General features: G+C 40.5%; 2 protein-coding genes across 2 annotated transcripts in view; both read right to left on the bottom strand.

Annotated features, from left to right (window-relative positions):
- LOC113767000 (putative disease resistance protein RGA3) overlaps window positions 1-868 on the bottom strand; it is a 4,352-nt gene extending 3,484 nt beyond the window's left edge. The window contains exon 1 of the mRNA XM_027311174.1: window positions 817-868. Within this exon, the coding sequence (XP_027166975.1) occupies window positions 817-868 (52 nt within the window). The remainder of the gene's footprint in view (window positions 1-816) is intronic.
- A 2,482-nt stretch (window positions 869-3,350) lies between these two features.
- Window positions 3,351-4,575, bottom strand: LOC113766992. The gene is made up of 2 exons (XM_027311162.1): window positions 4,219-4,575; window positions 3,351-3,374 (listed from the first exon to the last, which is right to left on the bottom strand). Exons 1-2 carry the CDS (start codon window positions 4,573-4,575, stop codon window positions 3,351-3,353), a joined length of 381 nt encoding a protein of 126 aa, XP_027166963.1.
- Window positions 4,576-17,653: the final 13,078 nt, after the last annotated feature.

The raw sequence follows: 17,653 nt of genomic DNA, 5'->3' as shown, positions 1-17,653 counted from the left end.
ATAAAGAATTGGAAGCGCGACTTCGTCTTCATCATTGTCGGGGACTTCCCTAGGGGTTTTTTATGGAGGCCGATTAAATCGAAAGCCTACCCTTTCGCGGGGGATCATGACGAGAAGGCCTTCCAGAAGTTGATGGGGTCAGGGTTTCGGATCAATTGCTGGGACTACCCCGAGACAGTGTTGGTCGACGGGGGAATTAGCGGAGTCGTGATCAACCCTGACAAGCTTCCCTTCTTTTCCACTAGACTTAAGAAACCTTGTAATTTTCTTTCTTAACTTTCCTTTCACTTCGGCTGTTGCAAATAATAATGTTTGCTTCTTGTGCAGTGATTAAATTATCCGATATCATCACCTCAGGCTCGGCAGAGGTGGCCAAGAGGAGCAAGAGAAAAATCTCTGGAGAGACTTCGGCACCTCCGCCAAAGAAGAAAATACAAGGGTAGGTGGCTAAAACTTCGGCGGTAAAGAGCACTCCAATCACGGCAGCCCAAAGCAGTTCAGCCGCCGCAACCACGGGATCCACCTCGCCTGTGCCAGAAGGGGTGCCCCTCGAGGAAGTCACCACGGCACTCCCACCTCCTTATGGCCGAGGGAAGCAGCTGAAGTCACCAATCAATCCAATCACGGGGTTCTCGCTATGGAATCGTTTCCATAGCCCCATGTGTTTCCTGGAGAAGACAAGACGCACTTTGGCGAACAGTGGTGTCCAAACTTGAAGCTATCAGTCAATGACAGGTGCTCTCAACCTCGGGCGGCGCAGGAGTTAGTGATGCACTTAAGCCTGCCGAGGGACGTGAAATTTTCAAAAAAACTGACTCCAGTCGAGGTGGTCCAAAGTGTCATGGTGGCCACGGCTTCCATCACGCATTTGTGGCCGAGATGGCCCAACGGTATAGCGACCTGGTCGAGGCGCAGGAATCAGGCAAGTTGCAGAATAAGATCTCCAAATTGGAGGAAAAACTTGCGGTGTCTGAATCTGAGAAGGCGGAGCTCCAGAGACGACTTCAACAGGTCAAAACAAAAGAGGAGGAGGCCGAGGTCACCATAAACAGCCTTAGATCGGCTCTCGAGAAAGAGCAGAAGAGGGGGGACGAGATGAAGAAATCCCATGAGCAGGCCCTCGAGGGTGCTGGAGCCTCGGCGGTGGAGGCTTTCCGCAAGTCCGAGACTTTCACCAAAGACCTCGGCGAACTGACCATGCCGAGTTTTATGTTCGGCTACACGTCTGCTATTGACGAGACCGCTCTTCACCTTTCTCCCGAGGCCTTGGAGTTCTTGAAAAACAAGACCAACTACAACGAGGACTCTAAAGAGCTATGTGATCGGATGGCCGAAGGCATCCAAGTTGGACGAGACCTGGCCGAGATCCGGGACGAGTTCAACAAATGGCTTTCCAAACTCGACGAGGTGTTCGAGAAGGAGGAGGAAGGAGGAGAAGAGGCTACTTTCAGCGGGAGAGACGCCGGCGAGAAGGCTGGCGAGAAGCACGAAGGAGGAGGAGAGCCTCATCTCGGCGGGGGAGGAACCGGCCAGGAGGGAGCCGAGACAGGGGTCTAGGCTCGTAGGTAGAGGGAAATGCCGAGACGGGATATACTTAGTGGCACTCCTGATCTCGGTTCTTGTATTCCTTTTGTAATGCTCTTCTTCATTAAATGAAGTCTCTATTCCTTCTCATCTTGGTTCTTTTACTTTTCTCGTTTCATCCCCTACTTGTCCCCCTTATTTTTTAATAACGGATGTGTTGTATTGAGGTATTAAAAAATAACGAAATGTCTGAAGTCACAACTTGTTAAAATTTTCATGTATAATACAATCTAAGGTTCTCGGCGTGCCAAGTCCTCAGCATGAGAGAACCATCTCGATAGCTTAGTTTACAATACCCACTTAGGTTAGATTTCACAATCCGGTAAGGGCCTTCCTATTTTGGGCATAATTTTTCCTGCGGTTCAGCTCGACTGACCGAGTTCTTCCTCAGGACCAGATCTCTGATGGGTGTCAAACCAGGAAAAATAAAATTCCTACTCTTAAGTCACGAATTAAGTCCACTATAGTACTGGAGCGGGACTTAGGCTGTGCAATGGGTCACTAACTTCACCCTGGTGCCAGAGTTTGCTTGATCCGATATACCAAAGTATCTTAATTACGTGAAAGATAAAATTCGAATATAGCAGTGAGTAGGGTCGAATCCACAGGGACTTAAGAATTTATTTTGAATGAATGTAACATTAAATAAAAATGGGGGGAACTGATATGGAACTGTCTAATTTAATTGCTCAAATTAAAAATAAGACAATCGCAGATAAAATAAATAACAATAAATATAAGTAAATTAACGGAAGGAAAATCTCTAGTCAAAAGTATAATCTCCACTAATGGTTCGAATCATTGATCATAGATGTGGAGATAAAATCTTTCATTTACAAATAAACTGGTTATGGTTGTCAACAAGTTCTGACAACCTGCCTATCCTTCTTGATTCGATAACCACAACAAGTTCTGTGGTTATTGCCCTAGCCAATTAAGCAATCCTAAACACGCTCTTAGGATTTAACCTATTGACAGTATTAATCCTTAGACTGGCCACCAATTATAACCAACAAACACACACGCTCGATTTATTTAGGCTATATCATATATTTTCGCAACAACAACTCAAAAGTTTCAACTACAGTTGAATCATGTCATTTGCCACATGCACTAAAATTACCCAACAATTACGGATTGAGCACTCTTAGATGGCTGTTAATTACTCACACAATTAAACAGTGATCAAGTATTTAATTGCAAGAAATAATCATATGCATAAGTGAACAGGAAATATATAAATACTTGCAAATTAAAGAACGTAGGCAAATCAATTCGATCTCACAGTTTTGTCGAACCAAAGCTTCAATTTAACCTCTGACTAGATGAAGAAATTAGCCGCTCCTCATGGTGGATTTGCGGTCACAAAATACTAGAGTTTTTGTTTTGTCAAAGAGAGGGAAAAAAAAGAAAAGAATTCGATCAAGAGAAAAAGAGGAAAAGGAATTCGAGAGCTCCTCGCCGAAGGCTTCCCTCTGCCGTCCTCCCCCAAGCAAAACGTCTCCCCTCTTTTTTCAAGCTCATTAGACTCCCACTTCACATATGCCTCTTCCCATAAAGAAAGGATAGACTCCTATTCAATTCATCTTTAGATGGAAACAATAGATTATCTCTTGTTAAAGATATCCACGATTTTCCAATATTCTAGCAAAGATTCAAAGGGTGGCCCGCTTCATATCCCATAAGCATGGGTTTCTCCTCAAGTGAAGACGTGGTCACGCCTTATAAGGTGTTGCCTTCCGGAAATTCAACCTTTAATGCACCTTTTACTCCATCTTCACAGCAATTTCCTAAAAACAACATCAAAGACCAAATATGAGTAAAACTTATCGATTAACACCATAATTTAGCAAAGTAAAGGGGAAAATATTCACCAATTATATGCACAATTATCTACTTAACAATCTCCTGATTGGAATCGACGATGTTTCACGCGGGCATTGTAGTAGCGGGCCAAGGTGTTCTTGTATGAAGCAATCCGAGCTGAGGCAACATCTCTTCTTTCTTCGACGAGGTCGAGATCCAGTTGTATCTCTCATTCGTTCACCTCGGCTGTATAAGCTGTCAACCGAGGACTGGATGTGAGCATCTCAGCAGGAATGACCGCTTCGATTTCGTAAGTCAAGGAGAAAGGGGTCTCTTGCGTGGTTGATCTCGGCGTGGTCCGATAAGACAACAAGACATTGGGGAGTTCTTCTACCCAAGATAATCAAACTCGGTGTAATCGGGTCTTGAGTCCATGCAAGAGAGTTCGGTTGAAATTTTTGTTTGACCGTTGGCCTGGGGGTGGCCCACCGAAGTGAAGTGTTGTTTGATGCCGAGGTTTTCGCACCAAGCCTTAAACGGGTTCTGGGCAAACTGCCTCCCATTGTCTGAAATGATGATCTGAGGTATGCCGAAACGGCAAACGATACATTTTCAAAAGAATTTTTGAACCGCCAGCCCCGTGATGGTCCTTAGAGGCTCGGTCTCGACCCATTTAGTGAAGTAGTCCACAGCGGTTATAAGGAAGGTATGGCCTCCGACAGATTTAGGGAAGGGTCCGATAATGTTTGTCCCCCATTGCTCGAACGGCCAGGGTGAAGTGATTGGAATCATAAGATTTGAGGGCTGGTGATGCTCGGGGGCATGGACCTGGCAGGAAGCGCAGTCGAGAACAAGGTTTTGGGCATCTTGTCGAACGGAAGGCCAGAAATACCCGGGAAGCAGGGTTTTCTTGGCCAACATCCTGTAGCCGACGTGAACCCCACATAGGCCTTCATGTATCTTATGGAGGACTTGGCGTTCCTCCTCGGGCGTAATGCACCTCAGCCACGGGTCAAGGTATGACCGTTTGTACAACTCCCCATCACGGAGCGCGTACCGAACTGCTTTGCGCTGGATCCTTCTTGCTTCGGCTCGGTTTTCTGGAAGGGTTCCCTGATTTAAGAAGAGGATGAATGAGCTCATCCATGTGTCTCCCGGATGTACGGGGCATGCCACCTCTCCCATGTATCCCGGCTCGTTCAGGACTTCCACTAGGACAATCTTGTTGAGATCAGAAAATGATGTGGAGGCCAGTCAGGATAAAGCGTTGGCCCGCTTATTCTGGGACCGGGGTATTTTTTGGATTTCGAAAGACTTGAAATATGCGGCGAATTGGTAAACTTTGGAGAGATACCGTTGCATGGTCTCATTCTTAGCTTCATATTCACCAAGAACCTGGCATACTACAAGTTGGGAGTCGCTGCGGACATGGATTCGTTGGGTACCGAGTTTGCGAGTTAGTTGGAGTCCCGCAATTAAGACCTCATATTCGGCTTCATTATTGGTGGCAGGGAAGTCGAAGCGGAGGGCATATGAGCACACTTCTCCCTGGGGGCCCTCCAGGATTAATCCTGCTCCTCTGCCATCCCCGTTAGAGGATCCGTCCACATACAACGTCCACAAGTGTGGGTCGGACACTTCGGAAATTGTGGAAGTGGATTCTCGGCTCTCCGTAAAGGTGAGCTTGGCAAGAAAGTCAGCTAAATCTTGAGCTTTTATGGCAGTACACGACTTATACGACAGATCATACTCTCCTAACTTGATAGCCCACTTGGTGAGTCGCCCGGAAGTCTCGGGACGTACCAGAATTTGTCGGATAGGCTGATCTGTCCTAACGGAGATGGGATGAGCTAAAAAATAAGGTTTCAGCCACCGAGCTGCCTGGACTAATCCTAACACGAGCTTCCCCACTTGGGTGTATCGAGTCTCCGGTCCACGGAGAGCTCTGCTGACATAGTAGACTGGCACTTGAGTGCCCTCATCTCGGATGAGCACAGCGCTGACAGTTTCGTCGACGGCGGAGAAATAGAGGTACAACTTCTCTTCGGGCCGAGGTGAGACGAGGGTAGGTAGGTGATGCAGATATTGTTTCATTTGGTCGAAGGCCTGCTGGCACTCTTCGGTCCAGGTGAACTGATCAGCCTTCTTCAGTACCTTAAAGAAGGGTAAGGCCTTCTCAGCAGATTGAGATAGGAAGCGATTTAGTGCGGCAAGGCGTCCGTTTAGCCTCTGAACTTCTTGAAAGTTTCGAGGTGGGGACATTTCCTGGATGGTCTTGACCTTATCGGGGTTAACTTCGATTACCCGGCGGGAAATCAAGTACCCCAAAAATTTTCCTGAGGTGACGCCGAAGACGCATTTTTTAGGATTTAACTTCATCCTTGAGTCCTGCAAGATACTGAAGACCTCCCTCACATCTGACAAGAAGGTCAAAGTGGTTAGACTTTTGACGAGAATGTCGTCCACATAGGCCTCCACATTGTGGCCGATCTAATCTTTGAAGAGGCGGTTGATCAGCCTTTGATAGGTCGCCCCGGCGTTCTTTAACACGAACGGCATGGTGGTGTAACAGTAGACACCCCGGTCGGTGTAAAACGTTATTTTCTCTTGGTCCTCCTCACTCATTCCTATTTGATGGTACCCCTTGAATGCATCTAGGAAGCAGAGGATCTCGTGTCCCATTGTTGAGTCGACGAGGGCGTCTATCCTCGGCAGCGGGTAGCAATCTTTGGGGCATGCCTTGTTAAGGTCGGTGAAATTCACACACATTCTCCATCCACCGGTGTCCTTTTTGACTATGACAGGGTTGGACAGCCAGGTGGGATATTGAATTTCATGGATCATCTTGGCGGGCAAGAGCTTATCGACCTCATCGGATATGGCCTTGCTGCGTTCAGGGCCGAAGTGCCTACGCTTTTGTCTCACAAGACGGGCCCGTGGATTGACGTTAAGTTGGTGAATCATGAGTTCGGAGGGTACCCGACCACTTCATCAGCAGACCACGCGAAGACGTCTCGGTGGTCCTTTATCAGGTGGATCATTTCTTCTTTTAGGGGCGAGGGGAGGCTCGCCTCCACTTGGACCAGTTGGTCAGGTCTCGCCTCGTCTAGGACCACCTCCTCCACCTCGTCCATGGGCTCGAGCCTGCCGGACTTTCTGGTCTTCTGAGGATCGATCGTGTCTATGGAGAAGACAGTTGGCCTCTTTTCCTCAGCCTTTGTCGCAGTCCTGGGAGCGACCGTGGCCTGGATGGTGGCGAGGTAGCATTCTTGGGCAGCGTTCACGTCGCTGCTCACCTCGGCCACCCCTACAGGAGTCAGAAATTTGAAACTCAGGTGGTAGGTGGAGTACACGGCTCTCAAGGCGTTGAGCGTGGGCCGATCTATTAACATGTTGTAAGGGGAATCTGCTTTGACCACCGCAAAGTTGGAGGGTACAATTCGGCAGCGGGGGTGACGCCCGATAGTCACCATCAGGGACACCATTCTTTCCGGGTGGACTACGTGTCCCCTGAAACCGACGAGGGAGGTTCTGACAGGAGTGAGTTGCTCTCTGGTCAGTTTCAAACTTTCGAAAGTTCGGTAGTACAAGATGTCTACCGAGCTTTCGGGATCAATATAAACTTTTTTGACTATATAATTATAGGCGAGAACTTCAATCACGAGAGTTTCGTGATTGCTGGAGGCGGCAGGGACAGGGTTGCTGGGATCATAGGTAATCATCTCGGATAACCGGGAGATCGGCTCGGCCACCTCCATACTGGCCTGGCGGTATGTCCGTTTTCGGGAGTTTTGGCTGTCCCTTCCCGTCGGGCCACCCGCGATTGTGTTGATCACCCCAGCGATGTTAGGGCCGTAGGCCGGCGACCCATCTCGCGGAGGCCGATAGTCCTCCCTATAGTCCTCGGGCCTTCGGCAGTGACTCTTAGTGTCCCACCTGTCTTCTCGGCGAGGGTCTCGATTATCCCGATGGGAGGCGCTTTGGTTGAAGCCTCCATCCTCACGGACGAATTGCTTCAAGTATCCCTGTCTGATCAGATTCTCGATCTCTCTCTTCAGATCGTTGCAGTCCTCGGTCTCGTGCCCAATATCTCGGTGGTAGGCACAATAGAGGCTGGAGTTCCTCTTCTCCCTCCTTCCCAGAATTTCAGGAGGGATTCGGCCGAGGTGGTTCTACCTCATTACAGCCAGAATGTGAGACCGATTGGAATTAAGGGGAGTCAACTCAGCGTCCGAGGTGGACGACCTCCCCTTCACGATCCGGTCAAAAACACTCTGGCGATCGCGAAATTGATTTGACAAGCCACTGGGACCTTGTTCGATTCGGTCGACCTCTTTTTTCCTCCAGGGCCCTTGCCCGGTACATGCTGCTTGGGCTTCCGGTTTCATGCGGTTTAGATCCTTTTTTCGGATTTGTCTACCCGTTCCCAAAGTTTCCGAAGTGTTCGGGGGTAGTTCCGATGTATCTCGGTATGGAAGACCCCCGCGATCAACCCGTTGGTGAAAGCAACTATGGTTACTTGCTCATTTTGATCGGGTATCTGCACATTTTCCTCATTGAACCTTTGTACATACGAGCGCAGTGACTCGCTGGGAGCCTGCTGCAGGTTCAAGAGGTAGGCTGAGGTCTTTGTCATTGGGCGAGACGATACAAAGTGGTGGATGAACCTGTCTATCAACTCGTCGAGTGAGGAAATGCTCCTCGGTTCTAAACCCCAGAACCATTTTCGAACTGTCCCTTGTAAAAAAATGGGGAAAGCTCGACAAATCAAGCGTCGGGGACGCAGTAGAGACGGAATGCGGAGATGAAGGCGCGGAGGTGATCCTCGGGATCACCTCGGCCATCGTAGGGATGCAAGGCTGGGAGCTTAAAATTAGGGGGTATCATTTCCCCATTGATGTCATTAGTGAAGGGCGGAACTCTCATGTAGTCGGCTGCTAAGCCTCCAGGGCGCCGAGGTGGGTCTTCAACTCGTCTTCCCTGTAAATCTCGGGAAAACGCCGGGAAAATAAATGCAATTTTGGAGGTCACCTTGGAGGAGGCACGCCTGGTGGTACTCCGAGAGAGATACCTCTCATCAGAGTCCTCACCTGAGGGTACTTCAGGTGATTTCGTTGATCTCCTCTTGGAGGATTCGACTTTTTCTTTCCCTTGCCTCTTGAAGTACCTCCCTAGTTCTTCGAAAATATTGGGATTGTTCGCTACGAACTCGGCCATCTTGACGATAGCGTCTTCGTTGGTGGGCTAGATTCTTGGGGACCCTTGTTCCTCGGAGATGTGACCTTGCTGAGCTCCCGAGGCTTGCCCAACCCCGGTTGAGGGGACTCTCCCGCTTCTGGAGCACATGGATCTCATTTCAGTAGTAACCTCGTTCCCACAGACGACGCCAATTGAGGAGGTGATTTTTGGTGGGTAACTGAACCGACCTATATCAGTCATCTCTCAAGTGAAATGTAATGGTTCGCTTGTCCGAAGTGGATGGCGGGGCTTCTCTCCTGGGATTATTCCGACGATCAAGTTAGTATATTGAGAGAACGAGAGAAAACAGTAGCGTGTATGAATGAACAGTATGCTTACTTGTTGAGAGCTCATGAGGGGTATTTATAGGGAAGGAATGGAAGACAGGACGGAGGGCTCATGCTAGTGGGACCCAAGTCCTGGCCATTACGGCTCTGTTCCCTGCCAGGAAGTCTGATTCTAACACTGTAACCGTCTGGACATGATGACAGGGAGTCCTGCGCAGCAACCATTAGGAGCATCAGGTGCTTTTCAGATAAAGTACTGGTTCTGTGCGATGTCAGACATGGTGACATCACCCGCGTGTAGCCGAGGTGGGAGTCTAGAGGTCATACAAGCAGTTCAGCCAGAGATTCGGCTGAACTTAGGGGTCGTGCCCAGGACATGATCGCGCTTGTATGAAGGACGAAATGAGATCGCCTCGGCTCTGTGAGGGGCGCCGAGGTGAGCATCCTCAGTACCGTTCATTGAACGGGAATCATAGAAAAAAAATAAACTATTTAGTCAATTTTATAAAAATATTGATATAAAATACAAATTTAATGTATAATCTATTATAACTTGTTTTAAGTATATTACTATGTGCGCATTGTAATACAAAGTATTATTATAATATAAATTTGAACATCTAATTCAGTGAATAATATTTCAAAAATGAAAAAAATAACATTCAACAATATCATAACATTCAAAAATTTGACAATAAATAAAAAGTGCAGTACATAGTATCAAATAATATTCTACTCTTCAGAAACTTGTTTTTGTTTTTCTTCTGTTTGAACATTCTTCTCGATTTGTCCGTGCAATTCAGCATTTATTGATTTTTCATTATCACTGCATGATAGCAAAGTAGGATAACAAAGTATAAAAAAATAAATGATTTATCGCATTCAAGGTTATGTATAACAATATGTAAAGATTATAATTTAAGAAAATAAAATAGTATATTAAATCTACCTTCTCATGCAAATCTTTTTATGAGGATTCCCTTTCTCTGTAGTTTTTGTTGAACCCTCTGATGAATGATTCATATGAACTATATTGAAATACTGTTGATTAGAATCATCTGTTGTACTAATTGGGATCTGAAAAGAAGATACTTTAGGTTGGTATTGGTTGTCGATTATGCCAATCTGATAATGATTTATCAAAATTAAAGGTAAAAATATTATGTGAGATATAGTATGTGAAACATAAGAGAAATTTATTGTACATTACCTGTGAAAGCATGAAATGCGTTTCCCTCCCAAAATCACAGTGGAACTATTTAGTCACTATAAATCTATTACTACCTTGTTCCAGATTATAATTGTTCAACTTGATTTGGAATACAAAAAGGTTTCCACGTGATCTTATTTATAATTAATGATACAATTTCATTGCTAAATCCTTCCTGGAAATGAATGCATAATAGATTTTTTTTTGTTAGAATATTCAACGGCTGAGATAAGTGTCGGATTGTCTACTATTATTAAAAATATTTTAAAAAATTAGATATAAGTTTACCTTGTTAAATTCTTCAAGAACAAAAGAAAGTTTGTGTTCTATTATTCTTTCAGTCTTTTGATCAAATATAACAAACCAAACACTACTGGTTGCATCACTTGCCAAGACTTTTAACATATACCTGTATAAATACACATATTCTAAAAGTTATGTTTATGTAGATATTGTAGCAATTAAAATGATAAAAAAGTTAACACCTACGACATACCTCAATTTAGGATACTCCACATTTTGATTGCAAGCATTACACAATTTAGGATACTCCATATTTTTCTTACAATACAGGGCCTTGGATGTCGACTACTGACAATATTTGAGAATACTCCTTGGATGTCGACTACTGACAGCATTGATAATGGTAGCTAATATTCTGAATGTAGATAGAATTTGTTTTTAAACTTCTTGATTATGGGAGCAAGAAATTGATGTATTCTGCAAAGCACTTTCATGGCGCTATTTATGAAGCATAGACTATAAGTGTATATAGCCAATAGTTTCCGGAAGTTCATGTTGTTTAAGTGATCAGGTTCCTGACCTCTCTTCTATTTAAACTATGTTGGTAAGACATAAGGCTGGATATTTTTTAAAAAACCTTATGAAAGCATTCTCAAGTGGATGAATATTCTCAAGTGAATTAATTAAATAAACGGCCAGAGTCTTTTAATTAACTAATGAATTTGCAGATATATCTAATAGAGATATTTATGTCTCTTGTATTTATATCGCATTACTTTCCAGTGTCTTTTATTTTTGGTTGTTTTTCCTAAAGACAAATTAACAAACATCTTAGCATATGATCACAAAAATTAATTAACAAACATGTTAGCAAGAATCTTACAAAAATAACGATGAAAGTACTTGTTTAAATCCTATGTCTTCATACAAACAAACAGAAAATAAAACAAAAAAAAAACAAAATTCAAGATATGTTACTAAACTCTTACAATTGAAGATCAACATGCCTTTTAAAAAATATATATATTGAAAGAAGATGTACCTGACAATCAAAAGGAGTGGAAATCCAAAATTGATACTTTAATGTGCCAATCGCTTGCAATGAAAATACCTAACCATGAATTTGATGTTTGAAATCAATATATTAGAGGCTATATGTAGTGTAGGCATAAGAAATAAGAATTGATAAGGATATAAAGAGATAATAATAAGAACATTAAAAGTAGGTTTATCTTGATTTAAGTTGCTTAAAGTACATAACTTTGGGTAGGAAATAAAAATCCTATAATATTAAGAATTCTTATAGGAAATAAAACCACAATCGTCCAAATAACTTTTTTTTTTGAAGAAAAGATGATTTATTAATTGAAATTAGTTACTTTTCTACTTTTTGTAGTGATAACAATTCTTATTTATTTTGGTTCCTTATGTAGTACACAAATTATTGGCATGAATTTGGAGATATATCTAATAGAGATATTTATGTCTCTTTTATTTATATCGTATTACTTTTCAGTTCCTTTTTTGGGTAGGAAATAAGAATCATACAATATTAAGAATTTTTATAGGAAATAAGAATTGACGTAAATCCAAACAAAAAAGGAGCAAGCCATGTAGGAAACTACTTGATATCTCGTTAAGCCACGTATGAAAGAGAAAACATGAAAGGATAAGAATGAAAATACAACTTTATTATATATATATATATGATAAGCTCAGCCTTTTTTTGTTTTTTAAATTTTTGTCTAACAGGAAAGGAATAAGATTCGAGAAGGGCACAGGGGAAGGGAGACTTGAATCCTAAAATTTCTAAATCCCAAGATTTCAACCTTAACTGTTAGCCCAAGACAATGTAAACTCATCCCATGTTAATGTGAAAACATATTACAATGCATTAGCCAACTACAGTGATTCGTACAAATCACCTAAACGGCACTTTACTTGATAGTAGAACTCAATAAGTAGGAGTGTGCAAAATCGAAAAGTTCCAATTTACCAATCGAATTCAAATTGAATTCGAAATTTTCGAAATTGGTAATTTGGAATTTCCAATTCGAATTATGCAAATTTGATTCATATTCGGTAACGGAGTTTTTGAAATCGAAATTTTCGATTTCGAATTATATTCGGTAACGGAGTTTTGAAATTAGAATTTTCGATTTTGAATTCATAATTCAAAATCGGAAATAGAAATAGAAATTTTTTATTTTGATTTCGTTTTATAATATATATTTATATATAAAATAATATTTTTTATAATATATGTAACATAAAATTTATATTATATAACAATACATCTAACAAAGAAGGAAAAAAAGGTTTTCGAATATGGTGAATTCGAAATTTACCGAATTCCGAATTGAATTCAGAATCGAATTCAAATTTGGAACTGGTGAATTCAAAATCAAATTCAGTCAATAATTCTGTTGCCAAATTTTTGAAAAATTTCGAATTTAGACTTCCAAATTATTGAATTCGAATTAGTTGCACATCCTTATCAATAAGTTCAGGCCAATTGAGCTGCAACTACTTGGCACTCTCCCTTCTTTTCTTTCCAAGAAAACAACAAATGATAAGAAAAGTTCAAAAATCCAGCTCGAGTCGAGTTCAAGCTGATGAAGTTGAACTCGAACTCGAACTTGAGTAAAAAATATCAAGTTCGTTAGCTCGCAAGCGGCTCGCGAACTCGATTATATATATATATTTATTTATTTTTATTTTAATAGTAAAATTACATATATATCCCTAATATTTTATTATTTGTTAAGAAAAATTATTATTTTATTCATTTTTAAAAAATAAAATAATTATATTTTTATTTTGTTAAGCTCTAACTCGAGCTCAATCTTGACATTTTGAACTCGTCGAGTTCGAGATCGAGATCGAGTTCAAGTTTTATAAAGTTAAGTTAAGACTCGACTTGATTAGGGTAAAATTCGATTCGACTCAACTTGATTAGGATAAAATTCAATTCGACTCGATTCGTTTGCACCCCTACTTAGATACACTTGTGCCAATATTTGTATTGGTTAATTCCATCATTTAGCTCTGTGAGAAATATTTGATGTACTTTCTTAGATTTTCCAAAATGATGACAACGTTCTCATTTTATCCTTTTGCGATTTTAGCAAAACATAGATGAAGTAAGTTTCAAAAATTTCGCACAGAAATTGCAAGGGACAGAAGTATAGCGAATTGAAACTTTGGCAAACTTGTACAGTTCATTTTTTGGAATTTCTGTTTTGGTTTCTAACCATTTTTTTATTTTTTTTCTATTCAACTATTCTATTTTACATACATTACATCACAAAAAATGTCACGCTATTATTCTAAAAAATTACACGTGTTATTGCCAATGCACCATGTTTCAGCTACAAGTCAAACGAGAAACCAATGGCAAGAACTATAAACTTAAAGACTTAAAACAACGATAGCCCAATTTCAAATGAATAGCAGCCAAAAATTAAACAGATCTTGATTTTTTTTCCCTCTTGCACTTTTCATCATTCACTTATTTCGTTATTTGTTTATTTTTTGAAAATATTGCTTTTTTTTTTGTTCAAGAAAGACTCTAAACTTTCTAGGGGAGAAAAAGAATCGCTTTCAACAAGAAACCCTATCGTTTTAATCTGTAATTAAGTCACTAGATATTAGAAAAGATGGTCTCTTCATACCTACCCAAAAAAAGATGGTCTCTTCAATACAACTCTGTAATCTTTTTTTATGGTTGTTAGTTTTTAATTAATTGTATCCATTTTTCTAATTGTACACTTTAGACAATGGAATTTTAATTAAATTCTAAAAAATTACCATTGGTCTATAAATCATTTTTATGGTTTATTTTCATCCAATCGGATATTATCATATGTCATGTACACCTAGAAAAGTTGGTTATTAAATGGCCAATTATATTTGGCCACGTGTCAAGTTGAGGTGTTCCAAATCAATTCAAATTGTAGGGATATCTCCACCAACCAAATCATATCATGTCACATGTCTATTGGATAAATATCTAAATATTTATTTCTTATTAAAGGGATAATATTTAGAGTTGTTTAATCCAAGTATATTTCTTATATACTGCGATAGCTTGACCAGTCAAACGGCGCCACGTCACGTGTCCCCACGAGTTTGGCCAATCGATGAATTACTTATCTCTTTATTAATAAATATAAAATGAAGAGATAATATCTGACTGACACAGTCCTAATATGACTGCACATCTTGCAAGACAAGTAAAGTGGTACACAAGTCTTCAACCTCTACCTCTTGCTACAACTATAAATAGGGGTCTCTCAACCAAATTAAAGACATACAGAGACACACACCAGGAGGCATCTCATACACTCAAGTGGTGAAGTTCCAAGTTACGAAGGTCTGGGTCTTCAAGCTCTTCAAGTCTTCCATATATCAAGGCTTGAGCCTCCAAATATTTTCAAGTCCTTCAAATCTTCCATATCAAGATTTGAAGGAATCGGTGGTGGATCCAAGGGTTTCGCGAAGCCCTTGGATTGGCGTTCGAGGAGACGAATCGAGGGAAACTCTCCACAAGTTCGAGAAAACCCCAGACATTGTACTCACATATTTGTCTTAAATTTATATATCACATATTTGTCGTGTATATTTCTCGTTTCTGCAAACTTGAAATTTTATCGCGTACATACACTTTCTTTTCCTGCAAAATAATAAATGACTAGGGATTCATGCAAAATCCCACTAGATCGAATTCCCACTTGAGTTTTTCTTTTTGATCTTTAAGAAAAGTCATTCCGCTCATTGTTGTCCCCTGATAGAAATTTCGTCATATAGTTTTAATTTGTTTCTAGTAAGATGGTCAAATTGTTTGTTTTTTCTTTTACTTGATAAACGTTTTCTTAGAGTTTCCCTTGCGCCTGAAGTCATTTAATCTTTGGACCAACTCTACTTTGCACCTCTAAATTTGTACTACTTTTTTATTTTACACCTTAAATTTTAATTTTGAATAATTTGTACTCTATGCTCTCAATTTTGGACACTTTGTATCCTAAACTTTCAAATTTGTCCTATTTAAATCCAATTAATGACAATATTAGAGAACGGAGAAGGAGGAAGAATGGGAGGAGAGGAACAAGGAGAGGAGAGGAAGAGAAAAAGGGAAGAGGAGGAAGGAATGAGGGGTAGGGAGAGAAAGGAGAAAGGAGAAGAGAGGAAGGAGAGAGTGATAGTAATGAAAGATTGAAGAGGGGAGGGGTGGTTGTTGTAGAAAAATTTGTGACAAATCTTTAAAATATCCTAATAAAATTTTAGATTTTAAAAACATTTCAAAATACATTCTCGAAAACAGTTAGTCGAAATGAACCATCTACAGTAGAAAAGTTTTTGAAATATATAATGTTCCAATAAAACTTTTAAAAAACTGCTCTAAAAATAACTAATCCGCATAGAGCCGCTACTTTGGGGTTTTGTTAGTGGGCTGTTGAATGTTAGCAAATCCAAATGGATCTCCTAGTAAGGATTTGGATCCCAAAACTTTTTGGGTTTTTCATAAGATGGTGAAACGAACAATGTTTGGAACTACGACATGGGTCTGGACTTTTTTATGATATCATACTATTGTCTCCGAGAACTCAATTATTACTAATTTTTTCTCATAGTCAACGTCTTTAGGCTAAACACGGAGAGCAAATATTAAACCAAAAAAGAAAAAGAAAAAAATCTGATTCATCAAGTGAGTCATCAGGACAGCAAATGTTAATTATCATTGATTATTGAACATAGTCATAATAATGACTTTAACCCTAAAAGCTAACGTTGTACCATAACATTAATTTCATGGTAATCACAGTTTTAGATTGTCAACATCATGACAGGTCTATTTTGTGGAAATGACAATAATCTTTTACGACCATGAACTATGATAATGTGATCATGTCTATATGGGAAAGCTTTTGCTGCACATAGGTCCAAATTGGTACTGCTACATGCTAAAACTTGAGAAACATGTCATACATGTGGAAAACATTGGGTAACTTTAAACAACTGTTGTATTAATTTTTTTCGTTTTATATTTTCTCCCCCCATTTGGCTCTCAGAATTAAGCATACTATTCTATAGAAGTTATACAATACACTAGGGAATATAGTCTCTTTTGCATTGTGTGCAATGTGGATACCAAGAATTGGATCACTTTTTAGACATGGACGATTCATTATTTACAATAGTTAGTCTGTGAATTAGAGATTTTGAATTCAAATCTCACGATTTGTGAATTTAATTTAACTTTATGTTAGTGTTCACACCACCAGGTAAGTCAGTTTCATTGTTGATAATTTGTAAATTGTTGAATTGATCCCATAAATTAGAATTGTATGCAATCTTATAAACAAAAGGTTAATTACACTTTGTGATACGCGAAGTGTAATCCAAAAGACAAAGTCATTCAAATAATTTCTTGAATTCTAATCAAAGATTCGAAGAATGAGAGAAAACTCTCACTTTTATTAGTGAAACCCAACAAAGTTTGGCAAAAATGATAAAATATTGCTAAAGAAAGCCTAAGGTTTCCTAAAGCAAAAGGAGAAAAAGTAGTATAAAAAAAAAAAAAAAAAAAAAGAATGCTAAACTTCGTTTCAGGTAGAAGGCTCCGAAGGGAATGCTTTGATCAATTGGATAGGCTTCTCGATATGAGGCGTGGGCACGCTATAATGAAGGAAATCTTCTAGATATCAATTTCAACTATCCAATTATGCTATTAGCTTAACAACTTCTATTAGTTTACCAGCCTCTTGCAACCCGTCGCGCCTTCATTCTTTTTTTTTTTTCAACACAGTGGGTATCTGGGTCCGTGGACTGGTTATCATACGATCCAACTAATTCCACTGCGTGGCCGGGAGAGGCTGCCCAACATCACCGATCAGGTAAACCCGGGGACTCGATCCCTGGACGTGGCTCTCCCCCAACTGGGACTACAACCACGGAACCGAACCCCGAAGGGCCTGTAGGGGGATCCCGCCAATCAGCTTCCCTGGACGTCGCGCCTTCATTCTTGCTCCAAAAATTATTCCAACTTGCTGTATCACTTTGCTCCCTTAAACTTGGGCCTCTAACATTTTTCCCACTAAACTCTATATATATATATATATATATTTTGCCCCATCATTAACACCAATTACGGCTTATTAGTTGCTTATCTCACATTTATAATCAAATTCAAATACTTTGCCTCGTTCATAGCTAATGTGAAATAAATCCACCAATTTTTAGTCACCATCAATCTTTAGTTTGCTTGTTGTAAACTCACTTAAAG

Source organism: Coffea eugenioides, chromosome 1, assembly GCF_003713205.1.
Source record: "Coffea eugenioides isolate CCC68of chromosome 1, Ceug_1.0, whole genome shotgun sequence".
Taxonomy (NCBI): Eukaryota; Viridiplantae; Streptophyta; class Magnoliopsida; order Gentianales; family Rubiaceae; genus Coffea; species Coffea eugenioides.
Note: the sequence above shows the minus strand (reverse complement) of the source record. Positions and strands in the feature narration are given on the sequence as shown.